This window comes from Chaetomium tenue (assembly GCF_020726465.1).
Source record: "Chaetomium tenue strain MPI-SDFR-AT-0079 chromosome Unknown F5144scaffold_4, whole genome shotgun sequence".
Taxonomy (NCBI): domain Eukaryota; kingdom Fungi; phylum Ascomycota; class Sordariomycetes; order Sordariales; family Chaetomiaceae; genus Chaetomium; species Chaetomium tenue.
Window position 1 is genome coordinate 44,767 of NW_027117332.1, and position 21,630 is coordinate 66,396.

Genomic DNA, 21,630 nt, shown 5'->3' on the forward strand with positions numbered 1-21,630 from the left:
CCGTGAAGTGCCGAGAACCGCTCCGATCCCGCCGACGGAGACCACGGAGTTCTAAGAATCCATAAAAATTGATAAGAGCCGGCGCCTTCCTTCCTTCAAAAGGGCACGGTGGGGGGGTCCAATGAGGGGTTGTCGAACACAGGAGGAAGGTGAGAAGATGGCCATTTTACGAGATGAAAACCTCAATTCGGTCCCCTTGGTGCCTTACCTCTCTGTTTACACCACGGTCTGTTTTCTTGCTTTCTGGTTGTTTGCTGGTGTTCCTGGAAGTTATTGTAACCCCAAGAAGATAACCGAATCTTGATATTATTGTACATTTCTTCAATATTTAACTAGTAATATTTAATATTTCACTTGATGTCTGGAAGTTGCAGCCATGACCGGGAATGTAAATCACCCCGCAACAAGCTGCAGCGGTGTCCAATGTCCAATGGGCATCGTGCAAGATGCAGAAAACCCCGTTTCCGAGGAAATCCCCGGCCATTCGATGAATAAGAGATCAGAACAGAGATAACAGTGTGGTGGGCCCACATGGGACGGATGTGCAGCTAAAAGAGTCATCACCTTCGTTACCCCTCCTTGGCACGCTTACAACTTGCAACTACTTCACCACGGGAAGCTGTTTTGATTTCCAGTTGATTTCCCATTGAACAGGAAGGTTGCCATCTGTGAGGATCTTGACGACCTTGACGCACCATGCACACTTCCGCCATGGCCCTTACCGGGCTGGCTGCCACGGCTGCGGCCGAGACCATCCACGGCGCCCTCGTCTTTACCCGCCACGGTGACCGTATGTACAGCTCGAACTAGGCCAACTTGAACATCATGAACGACAATGACTAACCGAACCAGGAACCACCAAGCACTTTGGCTCCCAAGTGCTCACCCCTCTCGGCGCCCAGCAGGTCTTCCAGGTCGGCAGCGACTACCGCGCCCGCTACCTTGACTCGTCCTCCCCCCACCACATCCAGGGCATCTCCGAGACGGAGTATGTGCCGGCCCAGATCTACGCCAGCGCCCCCGACGAACCCATCCTCCTCAACACGGCCACCTCTTTCCTCCAGGCCTTATACCCGCCCCTCGGTAACACTGTCTCAACCCAGGACCTCGCCAATGGCTCTTCCGTCTCGAGCCCCTTAACCGGCTACCAGTATGTCACCCTGCACGGCATCAACGACGACTCCCCCGAGGCCATTTGGATCAAGGGCGACGACGACTGTCCGGCCGTGACGGCCGCCTCTGCCGACTTCAAGCAGTCCTCCGAGTACCAATCCCGCCTGGCCGCCACCCGCGACTTCTACCAATCCCTGTACCCGCTCGTGCACGAGGTCTACTCCTCCGCCTCAGACCTCAGCTACGCCAAAGCCTACGACATCTTCGACGTGATCAACGTCGAAAAGATCCACAACGCATCCTCCCCGGCACAAGCCGTAACCCCCGCCCAGCTGGACCAGCTGCGCACCCTCGCCGACAGCGCCGAGTTCGGGCTCAACTACAACGCCTCGCAGCCCACCCGCTCACTTCACGCAGGCACCCTCGCCGGTGCCGTGCTCAACCACCTCAACCAGACCGCCGGCACCTCCTCCGCCCCCAAACTGACCGTCCTCGCCGGCAGCTACGACACCTTCCTCGCCTTCTTCGGCCGCGCCCGCCTGACCGAGGTATCCGCCCAGTTCTTCGGCCTGCCCGCGTATGCCAGCACCATGGCCTTCGAGCTGTTCACCCCTGGCGACAACGATAACAGCGACGCCACGGCGGACCTGCACGTGCGCTTCCTCTTCCGCAACGGCACCGCCGGCCGCCTGCAGCAGTTCCCGCTGCTTGGCAGCGGAAAGGCCGAGCTGCCGTGGGTGGAGTTTGTTGAGGAGATGCAGCAGATTGGGGTTAGCTCGGCGGAGCAGTGGTGTGGGCTGTGCCAGAGCGAGGCGGTGTTTTGCGCGGCGTACCGGAGTGGTGATGGGGATGGTGGTGTGTATGGCTTGACTGGTGGGGACCGCGGGTTGGTGGTGGGCCGGGGGTCGTGGGTTGCGGTGCTGGTGGTGATGGCGGTGGCTATTGCTGGGAACTTGGTGTGGGCGGTTATGTCGCTGGTTAGGAGCCGTCGGGCTAAGAAGGAGAGGGTGGCTGCGGTGGCGGCTGTTGGTCGGGGGTCTGAGAGCGTGAAGAGCTATGACAAGGAGAGCGTCTAATGTGTTTTTGACTTTGGGGTGGCAGGCCGGGAATGGAAATGGCCTTGTCGTGGTGAGCTTGGTGGTCACCATGTTGTCAAGTTCGGACCGAGGGGTGAACTCCGCTTCAGTGGGAAAGTATAAACATGTATTTTGGTGGTTCAGCTTTGTTTAAGACACAACGATGAGACCTTTTGTTGCGCGTGCTGTCTCCCACCCCCGTACCCGGAATGCCTGGGCTTCAACATCAATATCAAGCACTCGCTGCCGCCTTCCCGCCCGGCTTCCGGCCATACACAAAGTGCCTGCAACACCAAGTCAGCAAACTCCCCATCACTGCTTTCCGGGCTTTCAGTATAAACTCACATGGGCCAATACGAGTGCACCCGGGGGTCCTTGATCGCCTTTCTCGCGTTGTTCACGAGCGCCATCGCGTCTTCATGGCTCCAGCCTAGGAATCTCGTCGCCGGCGCGAGAATAGCCGGCTCAATGACCTGGTCCGTGTTGAGCAGCGACCACCTACCGAGCGTCTTGTACTTGGGATCACGCGCCCAGGTGTTGATGGGCCATTTGTGCACGATCTCGACGACGTCCTCGAACCCGACCTCCTCCAGGAAGGACTTCCACTGTTGCGCGAAAATCAGAGGACGCTGGGCGGTTTCCATAGCTTTCATCACCGTCATGACCCAGATCCACAGATCAGAGTCCTTTTTGAGCGTGCCATCGTCGCAGCCGAGCGGGCAGGCCATGTCCTGGATCTCCAGGTAGCCGCCAGGCTCGAGTTGGCTAACGGAAGAAGTTGTTAGTAAGGGATGGATCATCATAATGTGATTGACATACTCGAATGCTTTCCGCACGATTTCCTTGGGGTTGCTGAAGGAGCCGTTCATGATGCGACCCATGATGAGATCAAACTTCTTGGACCACGTCCAATCCTTTTCGAGATCATCAACCTGACATGCGGTGACGACCGTTAGCTTCGTTCGAACATCTCCCGAGTTTGCAATTGATTTACCTCGAAACTGCAGTTCGGCGGCAGTCTGTTATGGTTAGCAACAGATCGCGATCTTGGGATTCGTGAAAGACAAACACGCGCGGCTGGATAGGACTGAGATCTACACCGATGACCTGAAGAAAGAATACGTCAGCAAGCACTTTGTATTCCACAGGTTCAAGGTCACCGCACTTCTGCCTCGGGATGCTGATCCGCTGCAGGTAGCCATCGAGTTAGCTTCCTTCTTCCTAAAAGAAGACTGAGATCCTTACCGTAGTCGATACACCACATCCCCGTCCCCGCGCCAAGGTCGAGGACCCTGTTAGCCCCTTCATTCTTTGGGCATACGCAGAGTCCGCCGTCGAGCGTCAGGCTGAAGATGTGGTGCTGCAAGTCTGTCGTAGAAAGACGGTCAGCGGGTGGTAACACTCCGTCTTAGTTCTGTTAGGCTTACCTAGTCTCTCGATCTCCGCCTGTGGTCGGTTGGTTAGCATCGGACGATGGACAAAGTGATCTCAGTTCATACGCACGTTGTCGTTGGGAAAGAGGTATTCTATTCCTGGTCAGCGAATCCAAGTTCATTAAGAAACGGTAGGAAGACGTACTTCCGGCGCTCATGGAATGGTAAGTGCGCCCATTCTCTGTCTGGTAGTTCATGATGCTGGATCGCAGCGAACTCAGACTTTCCGTCAGGGGCTTGCAGTCAAACGAACTCCCGTAAGTCCCTCCATTCAACGTGTTGTAGGGTCACTCTTTGGTAAACTTACCACAGAAAGTCCTGAGTCGGTTTCTTGATGCTCGTCGGCCACCTAAAACCACACATTGATTAACATACAGCCTGGATGGGAATGCATAAAGGGAGACCCACGAGTTCGACGCCATGTTGCTGCGGGCCGGCGGCCTGCACAGACTCTGATGTCGTGGGCGCTGCTGGGGCTGCAGGAGCTGCAGGAGCTGGAGCTGCAGGAGCTGGCGCTGCCGGTGTTGGTGCTGCTGTTGCTGTTGGTGCTGCTGCTGTTAGCGCTGCTGGAGCTGCTGGCGATGCTGGCGCTGCTGACGATGCTGGCGCTGGCGCTGCTGATGCTGCTGGCGCTGCTGATGCTGCTGGCGCCGCTGAGGCTGCTGGCGCTGCGGGCGCTTTTGGTGGCGTAGTAGTAGACATGGTTTTGACACTGCCCGAGTAGCGGAAGAGTAGGTGCGCAAAGGGGGGTTCCTCTCGGCCGGGAGGCAAGCAAGTCAAGAAGAGAAAGCCTGGGCGAGACGGGTGCCAAAGCTGTCTGTGTGCGCAAACATGGGCCCATGGGGGCGAATTTAAATCACAGCCCAAGCCGCGGCAAGCGAGTTTGGAACTGATAGTTATGGCCTGGACCGTCTAAGACGCATGCCACATGGCCCGATGGGTCACCCATAGCGCGCATCATAACGACTCGGGCCGTCGCGATTGGGACCAAGGAAGTAGCCGCGCGGGGAAGCATGTCGCGGCCCCGGAGACCCCCTGTGGCTTGTTCGACCTTGCCTGGTTGGGTGCCGAGTGCACGAATTTGGATCGGTGCAGTACTAGCTTGATATCCATCACAAGCAGCCTCCTATTAAGTTTCCTTTTTCTCTTCTCTTTTGCCCCACACGCTCTCAAGTTTTCCGTTTACCCGCTCTCTCAAAGCTGATAGACACAAGGACCAAACTCCAGGAGCGGCACGGAAAACTCGGCAAAACTAGAGGCACCGTGGGAAGTCGAGGAGGTATTCGTACTTGGGCTGCCGGTGATCAGGCCTTGATCTCGCCAATACCAGGACTCATAATCGATAATCATGGGGCCGTGGGCACAACATGACAGCGTATGGTGTCCCAGCCCGGGCCACAAGTATTGGTTCATGGCGTGAGACTAGTTGGCGAACTGGCGAACTCGAGTCGCGCTGGTTAAGCCGAAAAGTGGCTTGTCAGGGTTCAACGAGGCCAAGTACACCATGACAGCATTAATCCTGTCGATTCGAACAAAACCGTTGAAATTGGAATAGCCGTGAGAGCCTTGCCGGATCTGGTGTTGTAAGTTGAAGATCCTTCAGGCCGTCTCCCAACAAGTGGCTGAGCTCCCGCCCCCAGCCAGCAACACCGGGAACAGTGCTTTTTGCCGCGCCGGACGTTCCCCTAAACTCAATATGCACCGCCATCTTACTCAACATCTCGCAGAGATAACGCAAGATTTCATCGCAGTCCTTACCCCCCAGGAAGCGGGACGGGCCGAGGGGGGATGCTGCTACCCCTCGTGTTGAATTGATATGCCGGCCACCCCCAGTCGCCGACGGTGACCCCCTTCTTTGCTCCGCAGACCCCCCACGCCACGTTGGTTCTCCAAGCCCTAACCGAGGCACAAGCACGCTGCCAATATTCGACCCCCTGCCAAACGGTTTGAGCGGCACCGCAGTTCTTCTCCGCGTGTGTGATGTATGTACTGTGTAACAAATTGGGTAAGATGCCGTGTTTCTCTATGCTTGGGCAGCACTTGGCACCACCTGATGGTAGAGGAGCCAACATGGGGCCAACAACCAGGGCTAGCCCCGGTCTGCAGCAACCAAATTGATGCCCATAGGAGGGCAGATAATGGATGTGTGGACCTAGTGCACAAAGACTAGAGCAGTTGGTCCATGTCTCACTCAAAACTAGGTGCTTTCATTTTGAAACCGCAGCCCCAGTCAACCAACCCCTGTCCAAAGGTGTGAAGTATTTCGCTCAACACCCCTTAGGCCCCTTCATATGTACATACACAACCTTCAACTCCTAGCCCAACCACGAACCTAACCCCCAACCACAACCCCCCCTAAGCAGCGCACTTCTCCCAATCATAGCTCACGCCCTGCTGGATGCCATAGTACTGCTCCTCGTCGCCCTGCGGGGTGAGGTCAGAGTCGACGGAGCCCTTGGCGCCCTCCTTGGTGGCCGACAGCGTGAGCTCGGTGCGGTACTTGATGGTGCCCGAGCCACACGCCGGCAGCGGCCACTGCACGAGCTCGGCGGCGGCGGGCGAGTTGTCCGTGTAGGAGTTGGCGGCGCGCGGGCCGGCGACGGTGATGCTGTCGACGATCTGTGGGTTTGGGGAAATGGAAGGGGTTAGCTGGTTCTCTTTTTGGACTGGCAAGTGTGTTGGTATTCCCGTGTTTCTTTTTTTAACTGACCTTGTCCGCTCCATCCGTGTCGTAGGTAAACGTCCACTTGGCCTCGACGCCCTCCTCGAGGTCGTAGTTCGCCAGAATCCGCGTGCCGTTCTTGTGCAGCTTCAGGCGGTACTCTGCGGGGTCGGCCGGTTCGCCGCTCTGTACCAGCTCGGTGTACTTCAGCGTCGTCTCGCACCAGATGGACGCCTCGGGGTTCGCGGCATCTACGTTGAGGTGGATGTGGGGGTAGGCAAAGTGCCAGTAGTAGATCTCGCTGCCGTCAACCGTGTTCATGCCAAAGGTAGGCCTGGTGACGCGCGGTTCGGTCGCGCCAAAGTCGGGGCAGCCCGGGCCCTCGAGCGCCGTGATCTCGAAGTTCCAGCTCCACGGGAGGATGCGGACCGGGGTGTCAGCGACCAGCGGGCTGGGGCGAGCAACCGCCGTGCCCACGAGGGTGGCGAGGACAGAAAGACCGGACAGCATGTTGTTTGAATAGGGGCTGTAAGCTGTGATGAGAATCGAGCGGCGAGTGAAGTCTGGGTGTCAAGACATGGAAAACGGACGTCGTCCAGCACCACTTTATAGACCGTTAAGCTTATTTACGATCTCCCGGTAGCGCATCGGGACTTCGTTACATGCTAATCTACACTTAATCTCGATCTCCTGTCAACTTGTTTGGGGAACATCGGTGATCGGGCACTCACAGGGTCCCGGAGAGATGTTACACCGCGTCGACATCGTGTTGGATGGCCGGTTTATGGCAGAAACCGGAGGCACAGGGCCCGAATGCTCCCTAGAATTTGCTCACGGGCGGGCTCCCGGCTACGCGGTTCAAAAAGGCCCAGGAGAGATTCATCCGTTGCCTTATCGATCCACGGCGAGCCACTGTCTTGTATGTTAATATATGTCCCGTCAAACATGTGTGGTCTCCAGCCGGCCTTCCTGCAGCACCGTTGCATCAGTTGCTGCACTGGCGCCTTCAGAGCCAAGTTAACATGGAGTCCGAGAGCTCGGACTCCTTTGACAGGGAAGATCTGCAGTGCACGCTCGAGCAGAGGCCATGCAGGCCAAGCGCCGGATAAAAAGAAAGTTCCAACAGACAACTCCCAACAGTAAAGTTCCCGAAGAGTGCCATTTGGGAGTCAAGTCGGGTGAGAGTCGAATTCGAATTAAACAAGGCAACCACAAGGATCCAAGCTGACGGCAGGGGAACAGTCATGGGAGCAAAAGACACTAGGCAGGGACTAGTATTGATATAAATGGTCTGGCCGATTGTCTGACAGCTGTTTTCGTAGTAGACCACTTAGCGTTCTGGCGTCTGGGAGTTATTCTGGTGACTGACTATTGAGTCTCTTTTCAAAGGCGGAAACCCCCGGGCTCAAGCTAATAGAAGGGACTGGGTCAGGTTGCTACCCAGATTATGGACACGGTGGCTCGCCCAGACATCGCCTGCTACCGAAGCCAAATGCGGAGATGGTGATTCCATAATCGGGGTCTCAACATAACAACTGGGGAAAGTTCCCATTACCTCACAAGCCATGCATTCTGTATGTACAGGTGACATACACAACACAGGAACGGATGTTGCCCTAAAGTCCGGGTTGTTATACCAACGAGGGTATAATACTGTCACATTATGACCGTTGACGGGCATACACATCCCCAACCTCCGTCTGCCGCTGCATAGATGAAGAGTCCGCTGTGGCCGATGCAACTCTGCAGCTCGGAGCTATGAGGTAGGTCGCCGCGGCCGTGACCGTGGGCCGCCCTGTTTCGTGGTGTCATCCGCGCACGCCATTCTCGGCATGGCGCGGTCAACGGCGCGGGAAGCCTGACGGACTGCTTCTGCCGCGGAGAACATGGTCCTTGGTCTGGCTGCTGCCACGTCTTGCCGTCTGGGTAGCCAATGATCGATGCGTGTTTGAGAGATGCGTAGGGACTTTGTAACACGGAGGTAATCTCGGCCACCATCCAACATAACAGCGGCAGCAAGAGCAAGGCCTATTTTCAGACAATAAACGGGCGAGGTTTCGTGTTGCTGACGACTGTTGGTTTGTGGCACAACAAGCAGCTTGGTATGGCTTGGGATGTCGTATGACCCTCGCCGAAACTGCATGTGGTGTTATCAATACTGAATCATGCCCAAGCTCCGTTAACGTCGAATATGCGTGTCAAGTCACGGCGAAAGGGCCAAATCTGAGGGGTTTTCTGCGTTTAAGTGATGCGATGCTGCGGAGAATATGGCGTTTCTATTGGAGCAATCCCCTATCCAACCGACTTCGGAGTGCCCTGTCCGTATTCTTCGTATCCCCGGCACCGATTCCAGTCTCTTACGAGCGGAAAGGGGGCTCGGGTAACCTACATGACTACCCATATCCTCCCCCTTTCTGCCAAGGAAGTTGATTAAGGGGTTCGGTGGGCTGTCAAGATTCCCGATCTCCGAGTAGCTCCGAGCCCGACGGTAACAGCCTCAGCGAGCAGCATGTTGGCACTCGGCCCGTCTGAAGCCCGCTTAGGGTTATGGGTGGCGAGAAGAATATCCCGCGGAGACATTTCCTCGCGTCCGTGACGGTAGTACACAGCTGCATCCTGAACAACCGCCTAAACACTGAACATCTACCCAGACTTCTCTGTCTTCCCCGCCTCCCCTGCGGAACCTGCCTCCCCATGGAAATGTCTTTCCCGGCCACCCACTAGGCGCCGCTGTTTCTCATCCCTTGAAGTCACGTACGACAAGCCAGCCGTCCAGATAGCGAGGGCCACCGACGTGGCGATCATGGCGTACATTCCCCTCTGCACCCGCCAGTTAGCCAAACCGCCAACAACCGAGGAATGGAAACACTCACCTCAAACCACGGCGCCATGCTCGCGCCATAAAACACAATACTCCACCACGCATTAACAGCATTATTCCCCAGATTCATCCCCGCCAACACCACCGACCGAAGCACCGGCTCCCGATGCCTCATCGCATCATTCGCCCACGCAAAGAACGTCGCCTGGCACGCATACACAGCCCCCGCCCAATAATACGCCGCAAACACCACGGCCGTCGCCCGCTCCCCAGCCGGATCCATCGCCTTCTGCGCGGCCAGAATCATCGCACTAGTCGCCACCCCAGTCACGCCAATAAAATACCCCACCAGATACCTCTTCCCCCCTAGAAAATCCGTCAGCGCCGCCCAAAACAGCGTCGACACGATCCCCACGGCGGGCACCCCCGTTGGGTAGTCGTTGAGCTGGCGCACGGTGTAGTAGGGCGCGTTGGCGGAAGATGATCGAGGCGAGCTCTTCATGAAGAGGGCCAGCAGCGCGTTGGAGGAGAAGGACTCGGTCTCGCCGGCGATGACCCACAGCATCACGAAGCCCCACCACTCGTGGGAGGTCAGGACGCGTTTGGCGAAGGCCCAGCTGAGAGGGGAGGTGGGGAGGGGTTTGGGTTCTTGGTGTGCGTGGTGGGTTGCAGTAGGGGCGGTGGCGGTGGTGTCGTGTTCGGGGTCGGGTTCACGCTCGAGGAGATCCTCCCCGTCGGTGGGTAGGAGGCGGGAGATGGCGAGTTCGCGCTCGGTGGGGCTGAGGTAGGGGGCGGTGGTTGTCGCAGGGGTGTCTGGGAACAGGAAAAAGCCGTAGGCGGCCACGGGCAGGGTGACGATGCCGTCGATGATGAACAGCCAGCGCCAGCCGCGCAGACCGTGCCTGTTGTCCATGCTGGTGTATATGCCGCTCTGGATGAAACCGCCGATCATGGTGCCGGCGAGCCCGGATGCGGTGAAAATGCCGCTGCGCTTGCCTAGCTCGCGCTCCGTGTACCACGACCCCAGAATGTAGTGCGTCCCGACGAATGTGCTGGCCTCGGCGATGCCCTGGAAGAATCGGATGGCCATGATAGCCTGGGGGGAGTGGGCGGACGCTGTGACCATGGTTAGGCCCGCCCAGATGACCATCATGGCCGGGAAGAAGTGGCGCGGTTTGACATAGTGGAGGCTTAGGTTGCAAGGGACCTGGCCGAGGACGTAGCTGGGCAGGTAAGTAGCTATGTCAATACCAGGACTCGTTGAAATGGTGTAGCCGGATGCCCACGATGCTCACACATACCCGACGGTGAAGCAAGTGTTGATTTGATTCAGCTGGTCTCCCTGGAAGCCCAGGTCCTCTTTCATGCCCGAAACATAGGCATTGGCCAAGTTGGTGCGGTCAAGCTGGAAGTGCTAAGTTAAGTTGGCTGGTTCGATAGAAGGGTTCAGTCAGTTGGCTCACGTAATTGAGGAAGTAGCTCAGACAGCAAAATGTGAGGATGAAGAAGTCGATTTTCCGGACGAGTTTACGCTCCGCCGGATCAGTCCGCCAAGTCGACGAGAAGTAATCCCTTAGCTTGGATGTAACCACCGTCATTTCATTAATCGATGGCCTTCTTGAACGCCAACATGGGCTTCACACGTTGAAAACGGTGGTGTTGGTAACGCGGCCACTTGCCGAGCACGGAGTCAGCGGCTGCGGGGTCCGTCGGAAGTTAACCCAGGTGATCCGAGGCGACTCGGGAAGAACTCATATCGTCTAATCGTGTTGTAGTGATAAGAAGGTAACGAAAATGTTGTTGAGAATGTGTTGAAATGAGTAACGGGGTTGGGTTCCCGGCGTCCCTCGGCTTCACGGTTCCATTTTACACATCTGACATGACGTTGGAGGGGATGACGTCCCGAGCGATGGTCTTGAGCTTCTTCATTTCTGTTTGGGTATGATCCACGGTGCTCCCTTCCCGAGGTCCCAGACCATTGCCGCCACCAATAACCAATAAAGCCGGTGCGTTTCTGTGGGGAGGACCCCTCGAGCAGGGCAAGTGAAAAAGTGCAGCCCCAGCTCCACCACTAAAAATTTGAACACCTCCACCAAAGACCCGAGACGAGTGGTCGATGGAAGCGCAAAAAGAGAAATTTGAAGGTCGTACCCGGGATCGAACCGGGGTCGCCGGAATATCCGTGAAATCAGAATCCGAAGTGATGACCACTACACTATACAACCGTTTGTTTTGTTGGTGAATTCGCCGTTCCGAGATCGGCGCTGTGAAGGATGGAACTTGGAGTGGGTCGATGCAAGCCGCGACGAGTCGACGGAAAAGAGCGTCGAGGATGGGTGGTCGAGAAGGTCGAGAAGTGTTCAATTTAGAATTACGAATACACAGATGGACTACAACAGCAGATGCCACGAAAGATACTACTTAAGTTATACAAAGTGTGATGGTTGTTGTTGGTTGTTGCAGGTTTGCAAATCCACAAAGCCCGCCACTGATGAAGCTTCCAATCGCTGAGAGAGAGAAGGCGCCACTTCTGAACCTGGAAGCTCTCAAGGCAAACAATCCATCAGGCAAATAATGCACTACCTACCTAACTTCGACTCAGTTTCTCTTTTAAGAATCGAAACCCTAGGTTCCCTCTTTTCTTTGTTCATCATCATGGCATGACGACTGCAACGAATTGGGCATCCAGTGACCTTCACTCCACGTTCACCTGCAAGACACGGAACGGCAAAATTCGACCCAGAACCCGATGAATTAATTAACTGCCTCTAGGTTCCTCCAATCCACCACCACATCATTAACTACCTCATCACACATCACACCAAGAGTATAGGAACAATAACGAATGACTTCGAACTCACACCGCCCCCGCCCCCCGTTCCTGAACACCATTGCCACTCATCCAACCATTAGTTAGCCACCTTGCACAGCTTGCCAGTCTGCAGCGTCAACCAGTCAGGCTGGCCGGCGATCTTCCAGCGCTCCGAGCCGACAGCCGTCGGGGCCCAGAATAGGTCATAGGGGTCGACCTTGCGCTTGATCTGCAGCAGGCGGTCGTAGTTGGTGCCGTAGAAGGCATCAGCAAAGTCAGGCTCCATGACGTCGCCCTCGTTGAGGTAACCACCAGGGCCAAAGACGCGCAGACGACCCATCCAGTTGTCGGTGATCTTGCGCTGGACGGCCTCGAGCTCGGTCTGCGAGATGCCGGGGGCCCAGCCGGTGCCCATGATGCCGAACCAGATGGCGTCGCGCCAGTGCGAGTTGGCGCCGCTGGCGGGGGTGCCCGCGGGGGCCGACGGGTTCATGTTGTACTGGATCAGCGCGGAGCCCTCGTCGACGATGGAGCGGACCTCGTCGAACATGGCGTTGCGGTGCGCGACGTCGTCCCAGGCCGACCGCGGGAAGAGCCGCGACGCCGTGCGCAGGTTGGAGTTGGCCACGCCCTCGGTGGGGAAGTGCCGCGTCCACGCGTCGTAGAAGTTGTCGTGCTCGAAGAAGACGGGCTCGAACTCGAAGCCGATGGCCGTCCACTCGTCAAAGAGCGGCTGCACCATGGCCTTGAAGTCGGTCAGCGACATGCCGGGCACCATCCACGGGTTCATGGTCCACACGTAGCCGCCGCCGGGCCCGCGCGGGAAGATCATCGAGTAGCCGTACACGTCCTCCTCGGCGTACTCGGGGAACTTGGCCCAGTAGGCGTACATGGCCTCCCAGAAGACCGCGTCCGAGTTGGCCGTATCGTTGCCCGAGGTGATGGTCCACGTCACACCGGCCATGTTCAGCTTGGGGTGCGCCTTGACCGTCATGGCCGTGACGACGCCGAAGGTGGAGCCGCCACCACCACGGAGAGCCCAGAAGAGGTCGGTGTTCTTGGTCTCGCTGGCCGTGACGAAGCGGCCGTTGGGCAGCACGACGTCGAGGCTCAGGATCTGGTCGGAACCGAGACCGTACTTGCTCGACAGGGGCGAGTGACCGCCACCGGCAGAGTAGCCACCAGCAACGCCGACGCCCTTGCACTCGCCGCCGACGGCAGTGACGCCGTACTTGTTGGCAGCAGCATACAGCTCGCCGACCTGGACACCAGCGCCAATCTCAAGGGCGGCACCCGTGTACGAAGGGGTCTTGATCGACTTCACGAACTTGATTTTCTTGAGGTTGTGGGTCCAGATGGAGAGCGCACCGGAGCCGCAAGACTTGCCAAGGAAGTCATGGCCCGTGTTCTTGACGATCAGCCGCAGGCCAAGCGTGCGGGCAAAGTTGACGGCCAGCTGGATCTGGTAGATGCTCTCGGCCTTGACGGCGTACGAGGGGAACCCGCCCAGCGTGCACTGGGAGGTGGCGCCGTTCTGCGGCATGCACGTCTCGCCCGTGTAGAGCGGCGACATGACCGAGGTGGGGTCCCTGGCGCTGGGTAGAGTTAGTTTCAGAACGCGAAGTTGGCTCGCATGAGCTCGGCAACTTACTGGGTGTCCGACTGGGTCCAGTTCTCGAGGATATCGGCACACTTGGCGGCGTCGTACACACCGCTGTTGGGGTAGCAGACGGCACCGATGGGCACCGTCTCGATAAGGGCGCCACCCGTCAGCAGGTTGAAGACGCCCCAAGTCAGGCGCGAAGGGTACTTGAAGTCACCAGGGTACGTCTTGCAGTCGCCGACGTTAGCCCACGTGCGCCTCGAGACCTGGCCGGCATCCTCGCCCTCCGTGGCGGCAAACAGGAAGTACTCGATGTCGCTCAGTTGGTGGGCCGTGAGGTTGGCCAACACGGTCTCGGTCAACTGACGCGACTCGGGGTCCGCCGAAACGTCGGTAGGGGGGCCGGAGGCCGGGGCAACGGTGATCTCATTCGCGGCTGCATCTTCATCAGCCAAACTATTCGCGCCCGTCAAGGAGACTCCAGGTCAACTCACGGATCACCTCGCCTTCGGCGTTCTGGATAGTTTGGGCAAGGCCCTGTTGAGCGAGCGGAAGCACGGCGCCTGCCAGGAGCAGGGCCCGCTGAAGAGAGAGGACGACCATGATGATCGACAAGATGAACGAGAGGCTTGTCGAACTGGTCTACGAACTGGAGAAGGAGAATGAGGAAACCACGTTTTTCCCACGAGGCGCCATGGTTATATGTCTGAAATGATGGCACCCTCCCTCCTCCTCCGGAGCCCGGGTCGGATGAGCTGCCGAACCGCCAATCAGTACCCCGGTGTTTCGGGGAGCCTTGTCTTATCCCACGTTGCACCCCTGCACTGGAGCTGAAGAAGCAATATTGTTCCCTCGTGTGGGGTTGAGAAATCGATGGCGGGGGCAAGTCATTTCACATCTGGTAAGTCTGGCGCGAGCTGGCGCGGCGTGGGCCGCTCGCTGAGCTGGTGTTGGTCCATTTTGGCGAGAGCCATGAGTCGGGTTCGTGCTCTCTCACCAAGCAGCCGGTGTGGGTGGGGGAACAGCAGAAGATCCCCCGAAGCAAGGGGGCCTGGTAGAGTCGGCCCAGCGTTGTTCCATTTTAATGTAGCGGCCCCTGTGCCCCCTCCACTGATATTAGCAGGCCAATTTATTATTGAGGATCCAGCAATGTGGGTACACCTCAAGCAAGCTGCGGTCAGCACGGGAAAAAGGGGAAGTTAATATCCGGGTTGCCAGGCCGCCTCTCCTCCAACACAACCTCATGAAAAAGACAACACTTCTCTCAATCCGGACGCGCCACAAACCGTTTCTTCTCTCGTCGGCCTCGCTTAACTCCGAGACAATCGCTTATTCTCTTGGTAGTTTCTGCATCAGAAACTCGCCCCCAACTCTGGCGCCGGTAACCTTGGCGCTTCCGCCACCTTGGGAGCGGCACGGCAGTTGTCTCGGTTCCAATGCCGCTGGCCTCGGCAATCTGTGCCACAACGACCGCCCTGCCATACTGTGTATTCTCCGCAACCCACGAGATTATTGATGCCAAACTCGAAGGATATACCTGCCCTCCATCAAGAGCTGAACTTTGGAGGATAATGGAATCATGTTGATGGGTCGCCGTCCTTGTGTTTGTCTCCATTCAAGCTGTCAAAGATGGGACTTTCCTCAGGGGTCGGGTGGACACTGTTCTATTTTCCCATCCACTCACCCAGTATCAGCAGTCGAGGCCCGCTGTGCTTGTAGGGGTTACCCCTTATCGACGTCTCCATCACGGCATGTTCCATTCGTATCGGAGATTGAAGAGGAGTTCGCAACCCTCCGACGCTAGTCTTCTCAAACTTCACAGCTTAACCGGATTCCCACCAGTTATAGCGAGGGCGGAAAGGCGAACGTGCCGAGTAGAACAAGCTGCGCGAGCTTTCGGTTTCGGCTCCAGCACGTCATGTGTAAACACCAGAGGGCCGATCTCCTCAGAATTACTATTCTCGTCTCCGAAGCATTCTGCTCGGACGCACCTTAAACGGCAGTGATCGGCTGCTTCGATACGCCATGGGATGTGTCGCAGGGATATCCTAGGGTGCACGAGATCCAGGGGAAATGAAAAACCCTCAACACCAAGGTCCACCACGCCTCCACCGGCGCAAAGTTCTTGTGCCAATCATTAACATGGTGTCAACGAAAGAGCCGGCAGCTTGGTTCACCTTGCTCGCTGAGACATCGGACGCCCCGCCTGTGTAGTAATGTGGCAATTCGAGTTCCCATACAGGAAGGCCAAGTTCTTGCACTGCTCAAGACCAGCTAGACTAGCTTGACTAGCACGCACTAGTCAGGAAATTGTCAAAGCGTAGCGCGAAGGAGTCCACGACCTTCTCAGACTCGTAGCCAAGACACAAATGCATGGGTGTAAGTGGAGGTTCGGTGCAGATTCCAGGCGTCGGGGAGTCAGCGACCGACCAGTCTCCCGGGATTCTCGATCTTTGTGGTCCCTGCCCCCTTTCGATCCTCCAGAGATCAAGGTTTTGCCTTGGTCGTTTTTAGGCCCGGCCACCCGTGCCCGCCTTTAGCAGCGGCACTCAAGAATGCCGAGTTTCCCCTTGATCCTCCTCTTGCCTTCCCGTCGACGTCGAGGACTCATGATAACCGGCCACTCCCATTGATGACGGTATACGGATACCGGCCGTGCCGCGAAGCCCCTCGTCTTCCGCCGCCGTCGATCCATCTCTGAAAGATCGTGATTCGTCTCCGCCGATCGATCCCCCGGCCTCCCCAGGTCTTAGGCGTTCCACTGGTGTGTCGATCTCTGCAAAGAAGACCTCGACGATGGTCAAGATGGCCATTCTACCTCGCCGCCCCGAACATGTCGATGTGCTCACCATCCCGACGCCGCCTCTGCAACAGGCCGCCCTGTTCGTCATCTTTTTCTTCACTGCTCTCGCTTTTGTCACATACAGCTTGAGGGCGTACACACGGCTCCGGACGCGAACATGGGGCATCGACGACTATCTGGTTACCTGCGCCATGATCTTCTCTCTGATGATGATTGGGCCCTTCTATATGTGTAAGTAGGCTATTGCCACTTTGAAATCGGGCCACAACTAAATAGATTTGGAAACAGACATCAAACTCGGCTACTTTGGCTGGCATTCGGTGGATGTGCCCGAGTTTGATCCGGCGCCCGGCATGTGGTGGTTCTACCTTGCCCAGCTCTTCTACAACCCGATCCTGGCGTTTGTGAAGGCCTCGGTGCTGTGCTTCCTGCTGCGTCTGGGTGGCCAGAAGCCTGGTGTGAAGTTCGCCATCCACTTCCTGAACGCTTTCAACGCCCTCCAGGCCATTGCCATTTTCCTCGTCGCCGCCTTGCAGTGCTTGCCCATTGCGGCCAACTGGGACTTTGCCCTCAGGGCGGAGCCCAGCACGGTATGCGTCGACAACTCGTTCCACGTCACCATCTCGTGCATCACCATCCTCACCGATATTGCCGTTATCGCCCTGCCGTTCTGGATCTTTTTGGGCCTCAAGATGCCCAAGGCCGCCAAAGTTGCCGTGCTGGGTATCTTTATGCTCGGTCTTGCGTATGTTTCCCCTTTCCCCCTTTTTATTTCGGCCCCCAGTCAAAACATTACCACTAACCCCGACCTTCCCTCTCCCAGAGTCACCATCATCGGCATCGTCCGTCTCCAGGGCGTCATCAGACTCTTCTACGTCAAGCAGACCTTAAAAGACCCCTACTACGACATCACCGTGACCCTCTCCGTCGTCGAAGCCAACGTGGCCATCGTATCAGCCTCAGCCCCAGCCCTCCGCCCGCTCTTCCGCTCCCTCCTGCCCAGCCTCTTCGGCGGCAGCAGCGCGCGCTACGGCGCCCACAACAAGTACAACTACCCCAACAGCAACTCGCCCTACGTCTTCTCGGGCGCGGGCGGCTCCGTCGCCGCGGCCGGCACCTCCCACAACCACACGGGCTCGCGCCGCGACGCCAACGAGTCCTCCCTCGTCAGCGGCGGCAACCCGCACAGCAACATCCGCCTCAAGAACCTGCGCAGCCCCGGCGGCAAGGGCGGCCACACCGAGTGCCGCAGCATCAGCCCGAGCGGGTCCGAGGAGGAGATCATGACGTACAATGGTATCATGCGCACCACGGACGTGCAGGTGCATTACGAGGGCGACCGCGATAGCCGCGCGGCTCATCGCCATGATATGCTGCGTGCGGGTGGGGGGGATACCACGGATGTGGAGATGTCGAGTCGCGCGTCGAGTGATTTGAAGGCCGGGGGGAGGGAGCAGGTGGAGAAGAGGACTTTGTGAGTTGAGGGAGGGAGGGTGTTTTTTTAGAGAAAAGCTTGTTTGGATATACCATGGGTGGAAAAAGGGCGTGGGTTGAGGTGTTTTCTTTTTTACATCACCTCAACAAATATGCGGGATCTAGCGAGGTCCTATCCAGGCGTCATTAATGGCTTAGATACCTCGGGCGGCCAGATTGCTTTTTAGATACTCATGAGACATGCTTCAACAATGAACATATTATTCCGTGAGATTACTGCTTGCATCCACCTTACCCCCTCTCCCTTACGTATAAGACAGCCAAACCGGCCACATCCCCAGTCACGGTGACCTCCTCTCCTTCCTCACCCCCCAGAAATCCCATGAGTCCCGCGGGCGTTCCACCTCTGCCTCGGCACTCCGCATGGGTTGTAGAGGCGGAGTAGGTGCCCATGTCGTGAACCCGGAGCTGGAAGCATAGAACTGGCGCTCGGGTTGAGGCCGGGGCGGGGATTGGGGTTCCCATCCCCTCGGATATCGTTCTGGCGTTGGCTGAGGTACCAGTGCGGGCACGGCCTCGGCCGGACGCGGCTCCGGGGATCTCTGTTTTCAAGGGTCGTTAGCTGCTGCTATACTAAGATCTGCCCTGGGGTAGTTACATGGATACTTGCCTTCATCTTTTTACCCTTTTTCTTTTTGTTAAGTGGTAAAGGCCGCGCCATTGGACTCCGTAACGCCGGTGGCTCATCTACCGCGCGCGCCAGTTCTTCCACGGGTTCCGGGAGTGCTTCAGGAGCTGGTTCTCGAGGAGGCTCAGGGACCAGCTCAGCCTCTGGTTCCGGCTCGGGGACAGGCTCCTCTTCCGGTTCCGGTTCCGGTTCTGGTTCTGGCTCTGAGAGTGGGCCATGCTCCAGCTCAAGCTCTGCCAACCTTTTAACTTTCTTTTTCCGCTTAAGGACCTGAGGCTCCGGCTCCGGCTCCGGCTCCGGCGTAGGTTCGGGCACCGGCTCTGGCTCAGCCATTGGCTCCGGTTCTAGGAGTGGCTCATCCTCGGGCTCAGGTTCAGGCTCAATGATCTTTTTGGCCTTCTTTTTCCGTTTATAAACTCGAGGCTCCGGCTCCGACGCCGGCTCATCCTGTACCGCTGGTATTAGGTCAAGTTCAGGTGCAAGCGCTGCATCCAGTTCTGGCTCCGGCGCTGGCTCGACTTCTGGCTCTGGCTCTAGTATGAGCGCTTCTGCCGGCCTTATTTCTGGCTCTGGCTCCGGTTCTAGCTCTGGCACTAGACCTGGCTCCGCTAGAGGTTCGGGGCACTGCGTCCCAAGGAACCCGTGATACTCCTCGTGATCGGACGCCGGCAGCGAGCCCACGCCGTATGGATCGTCCACGCCTCTATCAGCCCGGCTCGTCATAATATCGCTCCAATCGCTTCCTGTTGCCGGCGTGTCCGGTTCGGCAGCTGCGACATTGCCAGCCGCACCGTCCCGGCCACTGAGTGATTCGAGCATATCCGTGTATGTCTCAAGCATACATTCAAACAGGAGTTTGACCACAGAAGTACCGTTGCTGGACCCAGAAGGGGCGACGGCCTTGGACAGCTTCCGGTGGTCCTGGAAAGTCTGCTTGACCAGCGAACGGATCCAGCGCGGAAACCAAGTGTCGTTGCCGATGGGTACAGGGTAGGCTGCTTGAACGACCTCGATGACGGTGCAAACTTCTAGGTCGCGTGCCACCCACTCGATATCGCTCCTGGCCTTTTCGTCAAGGCCATCCAACCCGATCGTCCGAGCCAAAGTGTAGATCTCGAACTTGAGCTTGAGCTCCCACAACTCAATGTCGAACGAAGGGTCGACGGGCCCTGTCCATTTCAAGAGTCTATACTCTTTGCTGTAGAGGTACTGGACCAGCGCATGGCCCGCCGTGCAGGAAAACCGGCGAAGGTCGATGCTCTCAGTGGACGGGTCGAGGAGGTGGACAAGTTTCGAGCATTGGAGAAGGACTGCGCGATGGATGGTGAGCGGAAACCCATCAGCGAGCTGGACGCTGATAACAGGGCTGCTGAAGGGTCTGGAAATACAACGCGAGTCAGTAAGTCAAACGGATAAGAAAAGGTCAAACACAAACGTACGATATCTCAAACCCGGTATCAAGCCTCCGACCGCCATCTCGGGTTTCTTTGGGGCCTTCCATTGTTACGTCTCGGAGAGCTCCTCGAAGCCAACCGACTCCGATACAGTTTAGACCGTGAAAAATTGGAAAACCAGGTGGTAACTGGTCCCCATCATTAAGGGATAAGTTTCAGGTTCCTGGTCCCATCGGGCCAGAAGCCCCTCGGCCACTCCAGCGGCTGCATGTATGCCCGACTCAGTGAAAGTTGGAGAAGCCAACTTTTCAGCCAATCCGTGTATGCCCCGGCGAAGGCCAGTGGCGCGTGCCTGTTTGTTGTACTCGCTGAAAGTGCAAGAATCCAACGAATGTTGGATGGTTGGGAACGTATAGTGACATATTCCGTGCCAATAAGACAAGAAAATGACCCCCCATTAGATAAGATAAATGCAAACCATGAAAAGCCACTGGACTCTGTGGCTCTAACAACCAATAGAGGGGTCAATATGCACCGGATATGCAGGTTGAAATCCCAGTGGCTGTTTATTTTTAACAATGCAACAATGGCCTCGCCCCAGATGTCGACACGTTTTTCGGCGCTGAAGTTTCCTGCTTCCACTAAAATGTTAACATCGCAATAACTGGGGATTTGACTTGCACTACTCGGTAAGATGACTCGAGACAAAGAAGAAGAAACGGAAGGAAAAAAGATAAATAGTAGGATAGAACCCCCAAGAAGGCGGCCCGAGGTAACTGACACCCACCCCCGTTGACAAAGCGACGGTTGAAAGTAGATCTAGCCTGATATCTTGCTGGTTTGAGTAATACATGCCTTGTAGTTATATCAAGAAGATAATAAAGAGCATTAAAACCTGCCTCACAGTCATAGGGAAGGATACATGCAGTTGGTATCCGGTTACTCGCTTAGGTATGTACATGTGTTAGGGATGGAAAGAGCTCCATGTACTTCCAGAGCGGGCATTATCTGATCAACAAACCCAGACTTCATCACCACAATATCATACCCCAATACAAGTACTTCCAAATCCAACAGCTTCAGAACTGGTCTGACAAGACAAAACCCAGCAAATCCCACAAGATGCACTCACCCTTGCCCATCGAGCACCAGATCTCGTGTAGCCGCTCCTCGTATGGCACGGGCCGTATTACTCCTGGACTTGCACACACACCGTTTCGACTTGCCACACCAAACACTTCGTTCGTGCCCTGTTTCTGAAATCCCACAAACCGACACAGCCACAACAGCAACCCGTCTGTGACACTGTGGTACCAGCTCGAGACAAGCAAGTATCGGTGACCTCGTGCCAGATTCCCTGCTGAGGTTTCTCGGATTCGAAATATGTGACAGGGCAATTTCGCTAGAACTCAGCTGGATACCGGCGTGACCGGTCATATTCCATGGCTGGGCGCCCCCGGGGGAGGCCTCGATCACATTGAACGCAAACTGCACAACCAACGAAAATAGCACCGAGATAGGATATTGTAGCAATGTATTAATTAAGATCTATCGGTGAATATCAATGTCCAACAAACAAACCATGCATCCAAGGCATATCCCTTTCCCAGTTTTCCCGGCCGTCGGCACTTCAAGTGCAAAACCCCAAGTCGTTTTCGTCCAGTCATCACACGGAAGGTGTTGAATAAAGATATTAAAAGATACAAGTTATGCAGTGGTGAGTTAGTGGATGATGGTTGATAAGAAAGAATTAAGGAGCTGTAAGTAGCGGTAGTGTGTGATAAGGATAAT

General features: G+C 56.6%; 8 protein-coding genes and 1 non-coding gene across 9 annotated transcripts; 3 read left to right on the forward strand and 6 right to left on the reverse strand.

Moving 5' to 3' along the window:
• Positions 1-518: 518 nt before the first annotated feature.
• Positions 519-2,373, forward strand: F5144DRAFT_510556 (histidine phosphatase superfamily). Its single transcript, XM_066786537.1, has 2 exons — positions 519-790; positions 853-2,373. The coding sequence occupies exons 1-2, from the start codon at positions 697-699 to the stop codon at positions 2,187-2,189; spliced, it is 1,431 nt and encodes a 476-aa protein (XP_066642361.1). The 5' UTR covers positions 519-696; the 3' UTR covers positions 2,190-2,373.
• Positions 2,342-4,437, reverse strand: F5144DRAFT_212685 (TAM domain methyltransferase). The gene is made up of 12 exons (XM_066783059.1): positions 4,031-4,437; positions 3,930-3,971; positions 3,768-3,858; positions 3,693-3,715; positions 3,617-3,635; positions 3,435-3,557; positions 3,355-3,377; positions 3,259-3,296; positions 3,184-3,208; positions 3,009-3,121; positions 2,535-2,954; positions 2,342-2,473 (listed from the first exon to the last, which is right to left on the reverse strand). The coding sequence occupies exons 1-12, from the start codon at positions 4,322-4,324 to the stop codon at positions 2,422-2,424; spliced, it is 1,263 nt and encodes a 420-aa protein (XP_066642362.1). The 5' UTR covers positions 4,325-4,437; the 3' UTR covers positions 2,342-2,421.
• Positions 4,438-5,808: 1,371 nt separating this feature from the next.
• On the reverse strand, positions 5,809-6,794 carry F5144DRAFT_531717 (uncharacterized protein; the record flags this gene model as incomplete). The annotated part of the gene is made up of 2 exons (XM_066786945.1): positions 5,809-6,241; positions 6,333-6,794. The coding sequence occupies 2 exons, from the start codon at positions 6,792-6,794 to the stop codon at positions 5,978-5,980; spliced, it is 726 nt and encodes a 241-aa protein (XP_066642363.1). The 3' UTR covers positions 5,809-5,977.
• A 1,717-nt stretch (positions 6,795-8,511) lies between these two features.
• F5144DRAFT_570418 (major facilitator superfamily domain-containing protein) lies at positions 8,512-11,172 on the reverse strand. The gene is made up of 4 exons (XM_066788764.1): positions 10,569-11,172; positions 10,407-10,510; positions 9,158-10,328; positions 8,512-9,104 (listed from the first exon to the last, which is right to left on the reverse strand). Exons 1-4 carry the CDS (start codon positions 10,701-10,703, stop codon positions 8,928-8,930), a joined length of 1,587 nt encoding a protein of 528 aa, XP_066642364.1. The 5' UTR covers positions 10,704-11,172; the 3' UTR covers positions 8,512-8,927.
• Positions 11,173-11,247: 75 nt separating this feature from the next.
• Positions 11,248-11,330, reverse strand: F5144DRAFT_t120. Its single transcript has one exon. It is a non-coding gene; the product is annotated as a tRNA-Gln (tRNA).
• Positions 11,331-11,523: 193 nt separating this feature from the next.
• On the reverse strand, positions 11,524-14,258 carry F5144DRAFT_212786 (uncharacterized protein). The gene is made up of 3 exons (XM_066783060.1): positions 14,015-14,258; positions 13,569-13,956; positions 11,524-13,512 (listed from the first exon to the last, which is right to left on the reverse strand). Exons 1-3 carry the CDS (start codon positions 14,121-14,123, stop codon positions 12,015-12,017), a joined length of 1,995 nt encoding a protein of 664 aa, XP_066642365.1. The 5' UTR covers positions 14,124-14,258; the 3' UTR covers positions 11,524-12,014.
• On the forward strand, positions 13,943-15,154 carry F5144DRAFT_212795 (uncharacterized protein). Its single transcript, XM_066783062.1, has 2 exons — positions 13,943-14,671; positions 14,739-15,154. The coding sequence occupies exons 1-2, from the start codon at positions 14,394-14,396 to the stop codon at positions 15,034-15,036; spliced, it is 576 nt and encodes a 191-aa protein (XP_066642366.1). The 5' UTR covers positions 13,943-14,393; the 3' UTR covers positions 15,037-15,154.
• Positions 15,155-16,188: 1,034 nt separating this feature from the next.
• Positions 16,189-17,688, forward strand: F5144DRAFT_212798 (uncharacterized protein; the record flags this gene model as incomplete). The annotated part of the gene is made up of 3 exons (XM_066783063.1): positions 16,189-16,554; positions 16,612-17,068; positions 17,147-17,688. Coding segments are annotated over exons 1-3 (1,237 nt in total), but the record flags the coding sequence as incomplete, so codon positions are not given.
• Positions 17,689-17,938: 250 nt separating this feature from the next.
• On the reverse strand, positions 17,939-20,249 carry F5144DRAFT_611950 (uncharacterized protein). The gene is made up of 3 exons (XM_066791710.1): positions 19,885-20,249; positions 18,428-19,823; positions 17,939-18,359 (listed from the first exon to the last, which is right to left on the reverse strand). The coding sequence occupies exons 1-3, from the start codon at positions 19,944-19,946 to the stop codon at positions 18,099-18,101; spliced, it is 1,719 nt and encodes a 572-aa protein (XP_066642368.1). The 5' UTR covers positions 19,947-20,249; the 3' UTR covers positions 17,939-18,098.
• Positions 20,250-21,630: the final 1,381 nt, after the last annotated feature.

Coding starts and splice junctions, on each gene's coding strand:
- F5144DRAFT_510556 (XM_066786537.1), top strand. CDS start 697: ATGCACACTTCCGCCATGGCCCTTACCGGGCTGGCTGCCACGGCTGCG. Junction 791..852: donor CTTTACCCGCCACGGTGACC/GTATGTACAGCT, acceptor TAACCGAACCAG/GAACCACCAAGCACTTTGGC.
- F5144DRAFT_212685 (XM_066783059.1), bottom strand. CDS start 4,324: ATGTCTACTACTACGCCACCAAAAGCGCCCGCAGCGCCAGCAGCCTCA. Junction 3,378..3,434: donor GATGTGGTGTATCGACTACG/GTAAGGATCTCA, acceptor GGCTACCTGCAG/CGGATCAGCATCCCGAGGCA. Junction 3,209..3,258: donor AGTCCTATCCAGCCGCGCGT/GTTTGTCTTTCA, acceptor TAACCATAACAG/ACTGCCGCCGAACTGCAGTT.
- F5144DRAFT_570418 (XM_066788764.1), bottom strand. CDS start 10,703: ATGACGGTGGTTACATCCAAGCTAAGGGATTACTTCTCGTCGACTTGG. Junction 10,511..10,568: donor TGAGCTACTTCCTCAATTAC/GTGAGCCAACTG, acceptor TAGCACTTCCAG/CTTGACCGCACCAACTTGGC. Junction 10,329..10,406: donor AACACTTGCTTCACCGTCGG/GTATGTGTGAGC, acceptor TTACCTGCCCAG/CTACGTCCTCGGCCAGGTCC.
- F5144DRAFT_212786 (XM_066783060.1), bottom strand. CDS start 14,123: ATGGTCGTCCTCTCTCTTCAGCGGGCCCTGCTCCTGGCAGGCGCCGTG. Junction 13,957..14,014: donor CGCCGAAGGCGAGGTGATCC/GTGAGTTGACCT, acceptor ATGAAGATGCAG/CCGCGAATGAGATCACCGTT. Junction 13,513..13,568: donor TGGACCCAGTCGGACACCCA/GTAAGTTGCCGA, acceptor AACTCTACCCAG/CGCCAGGGACCCCACCTCGG.
- F5144DRAFT_212795 (XM_066783062.1), top strand. CDS start 14,394: ATGGCGGGGGCAAGTCATTTCACATCTGGTAAGTCTGGCGCGAGCTGG. Junction 14,672..14,738: donor ATTATTGAGGATCCAGCAAT/GTGGGTACACCT, acceptor CCGGGTTGCCAG/GCCGCCTCTCCTCCAACACA.
- F5144DRAFT_611950 (XM_066791710.1), bottom strand. CDS start 19,946: ATGGAAGGCCCCAAAGAAACCCGAGATGGCGGTCGGAGGCTTGATACC. Junction 19,824..19,884: donor GATACCGGGTTTGAGATATC/GTACGTTTGTGT, acceptor TTGTATTTCCAG/ACCCTTCAGCAGCCCTGTTA. Junction 18,360..18,427: donor AAAAGGGTAAAAAGATGAAG/GCAAGTATCCAT, acceptor CCTTGAAAACAG/AGATCCCCGGAGCCGCGTCC.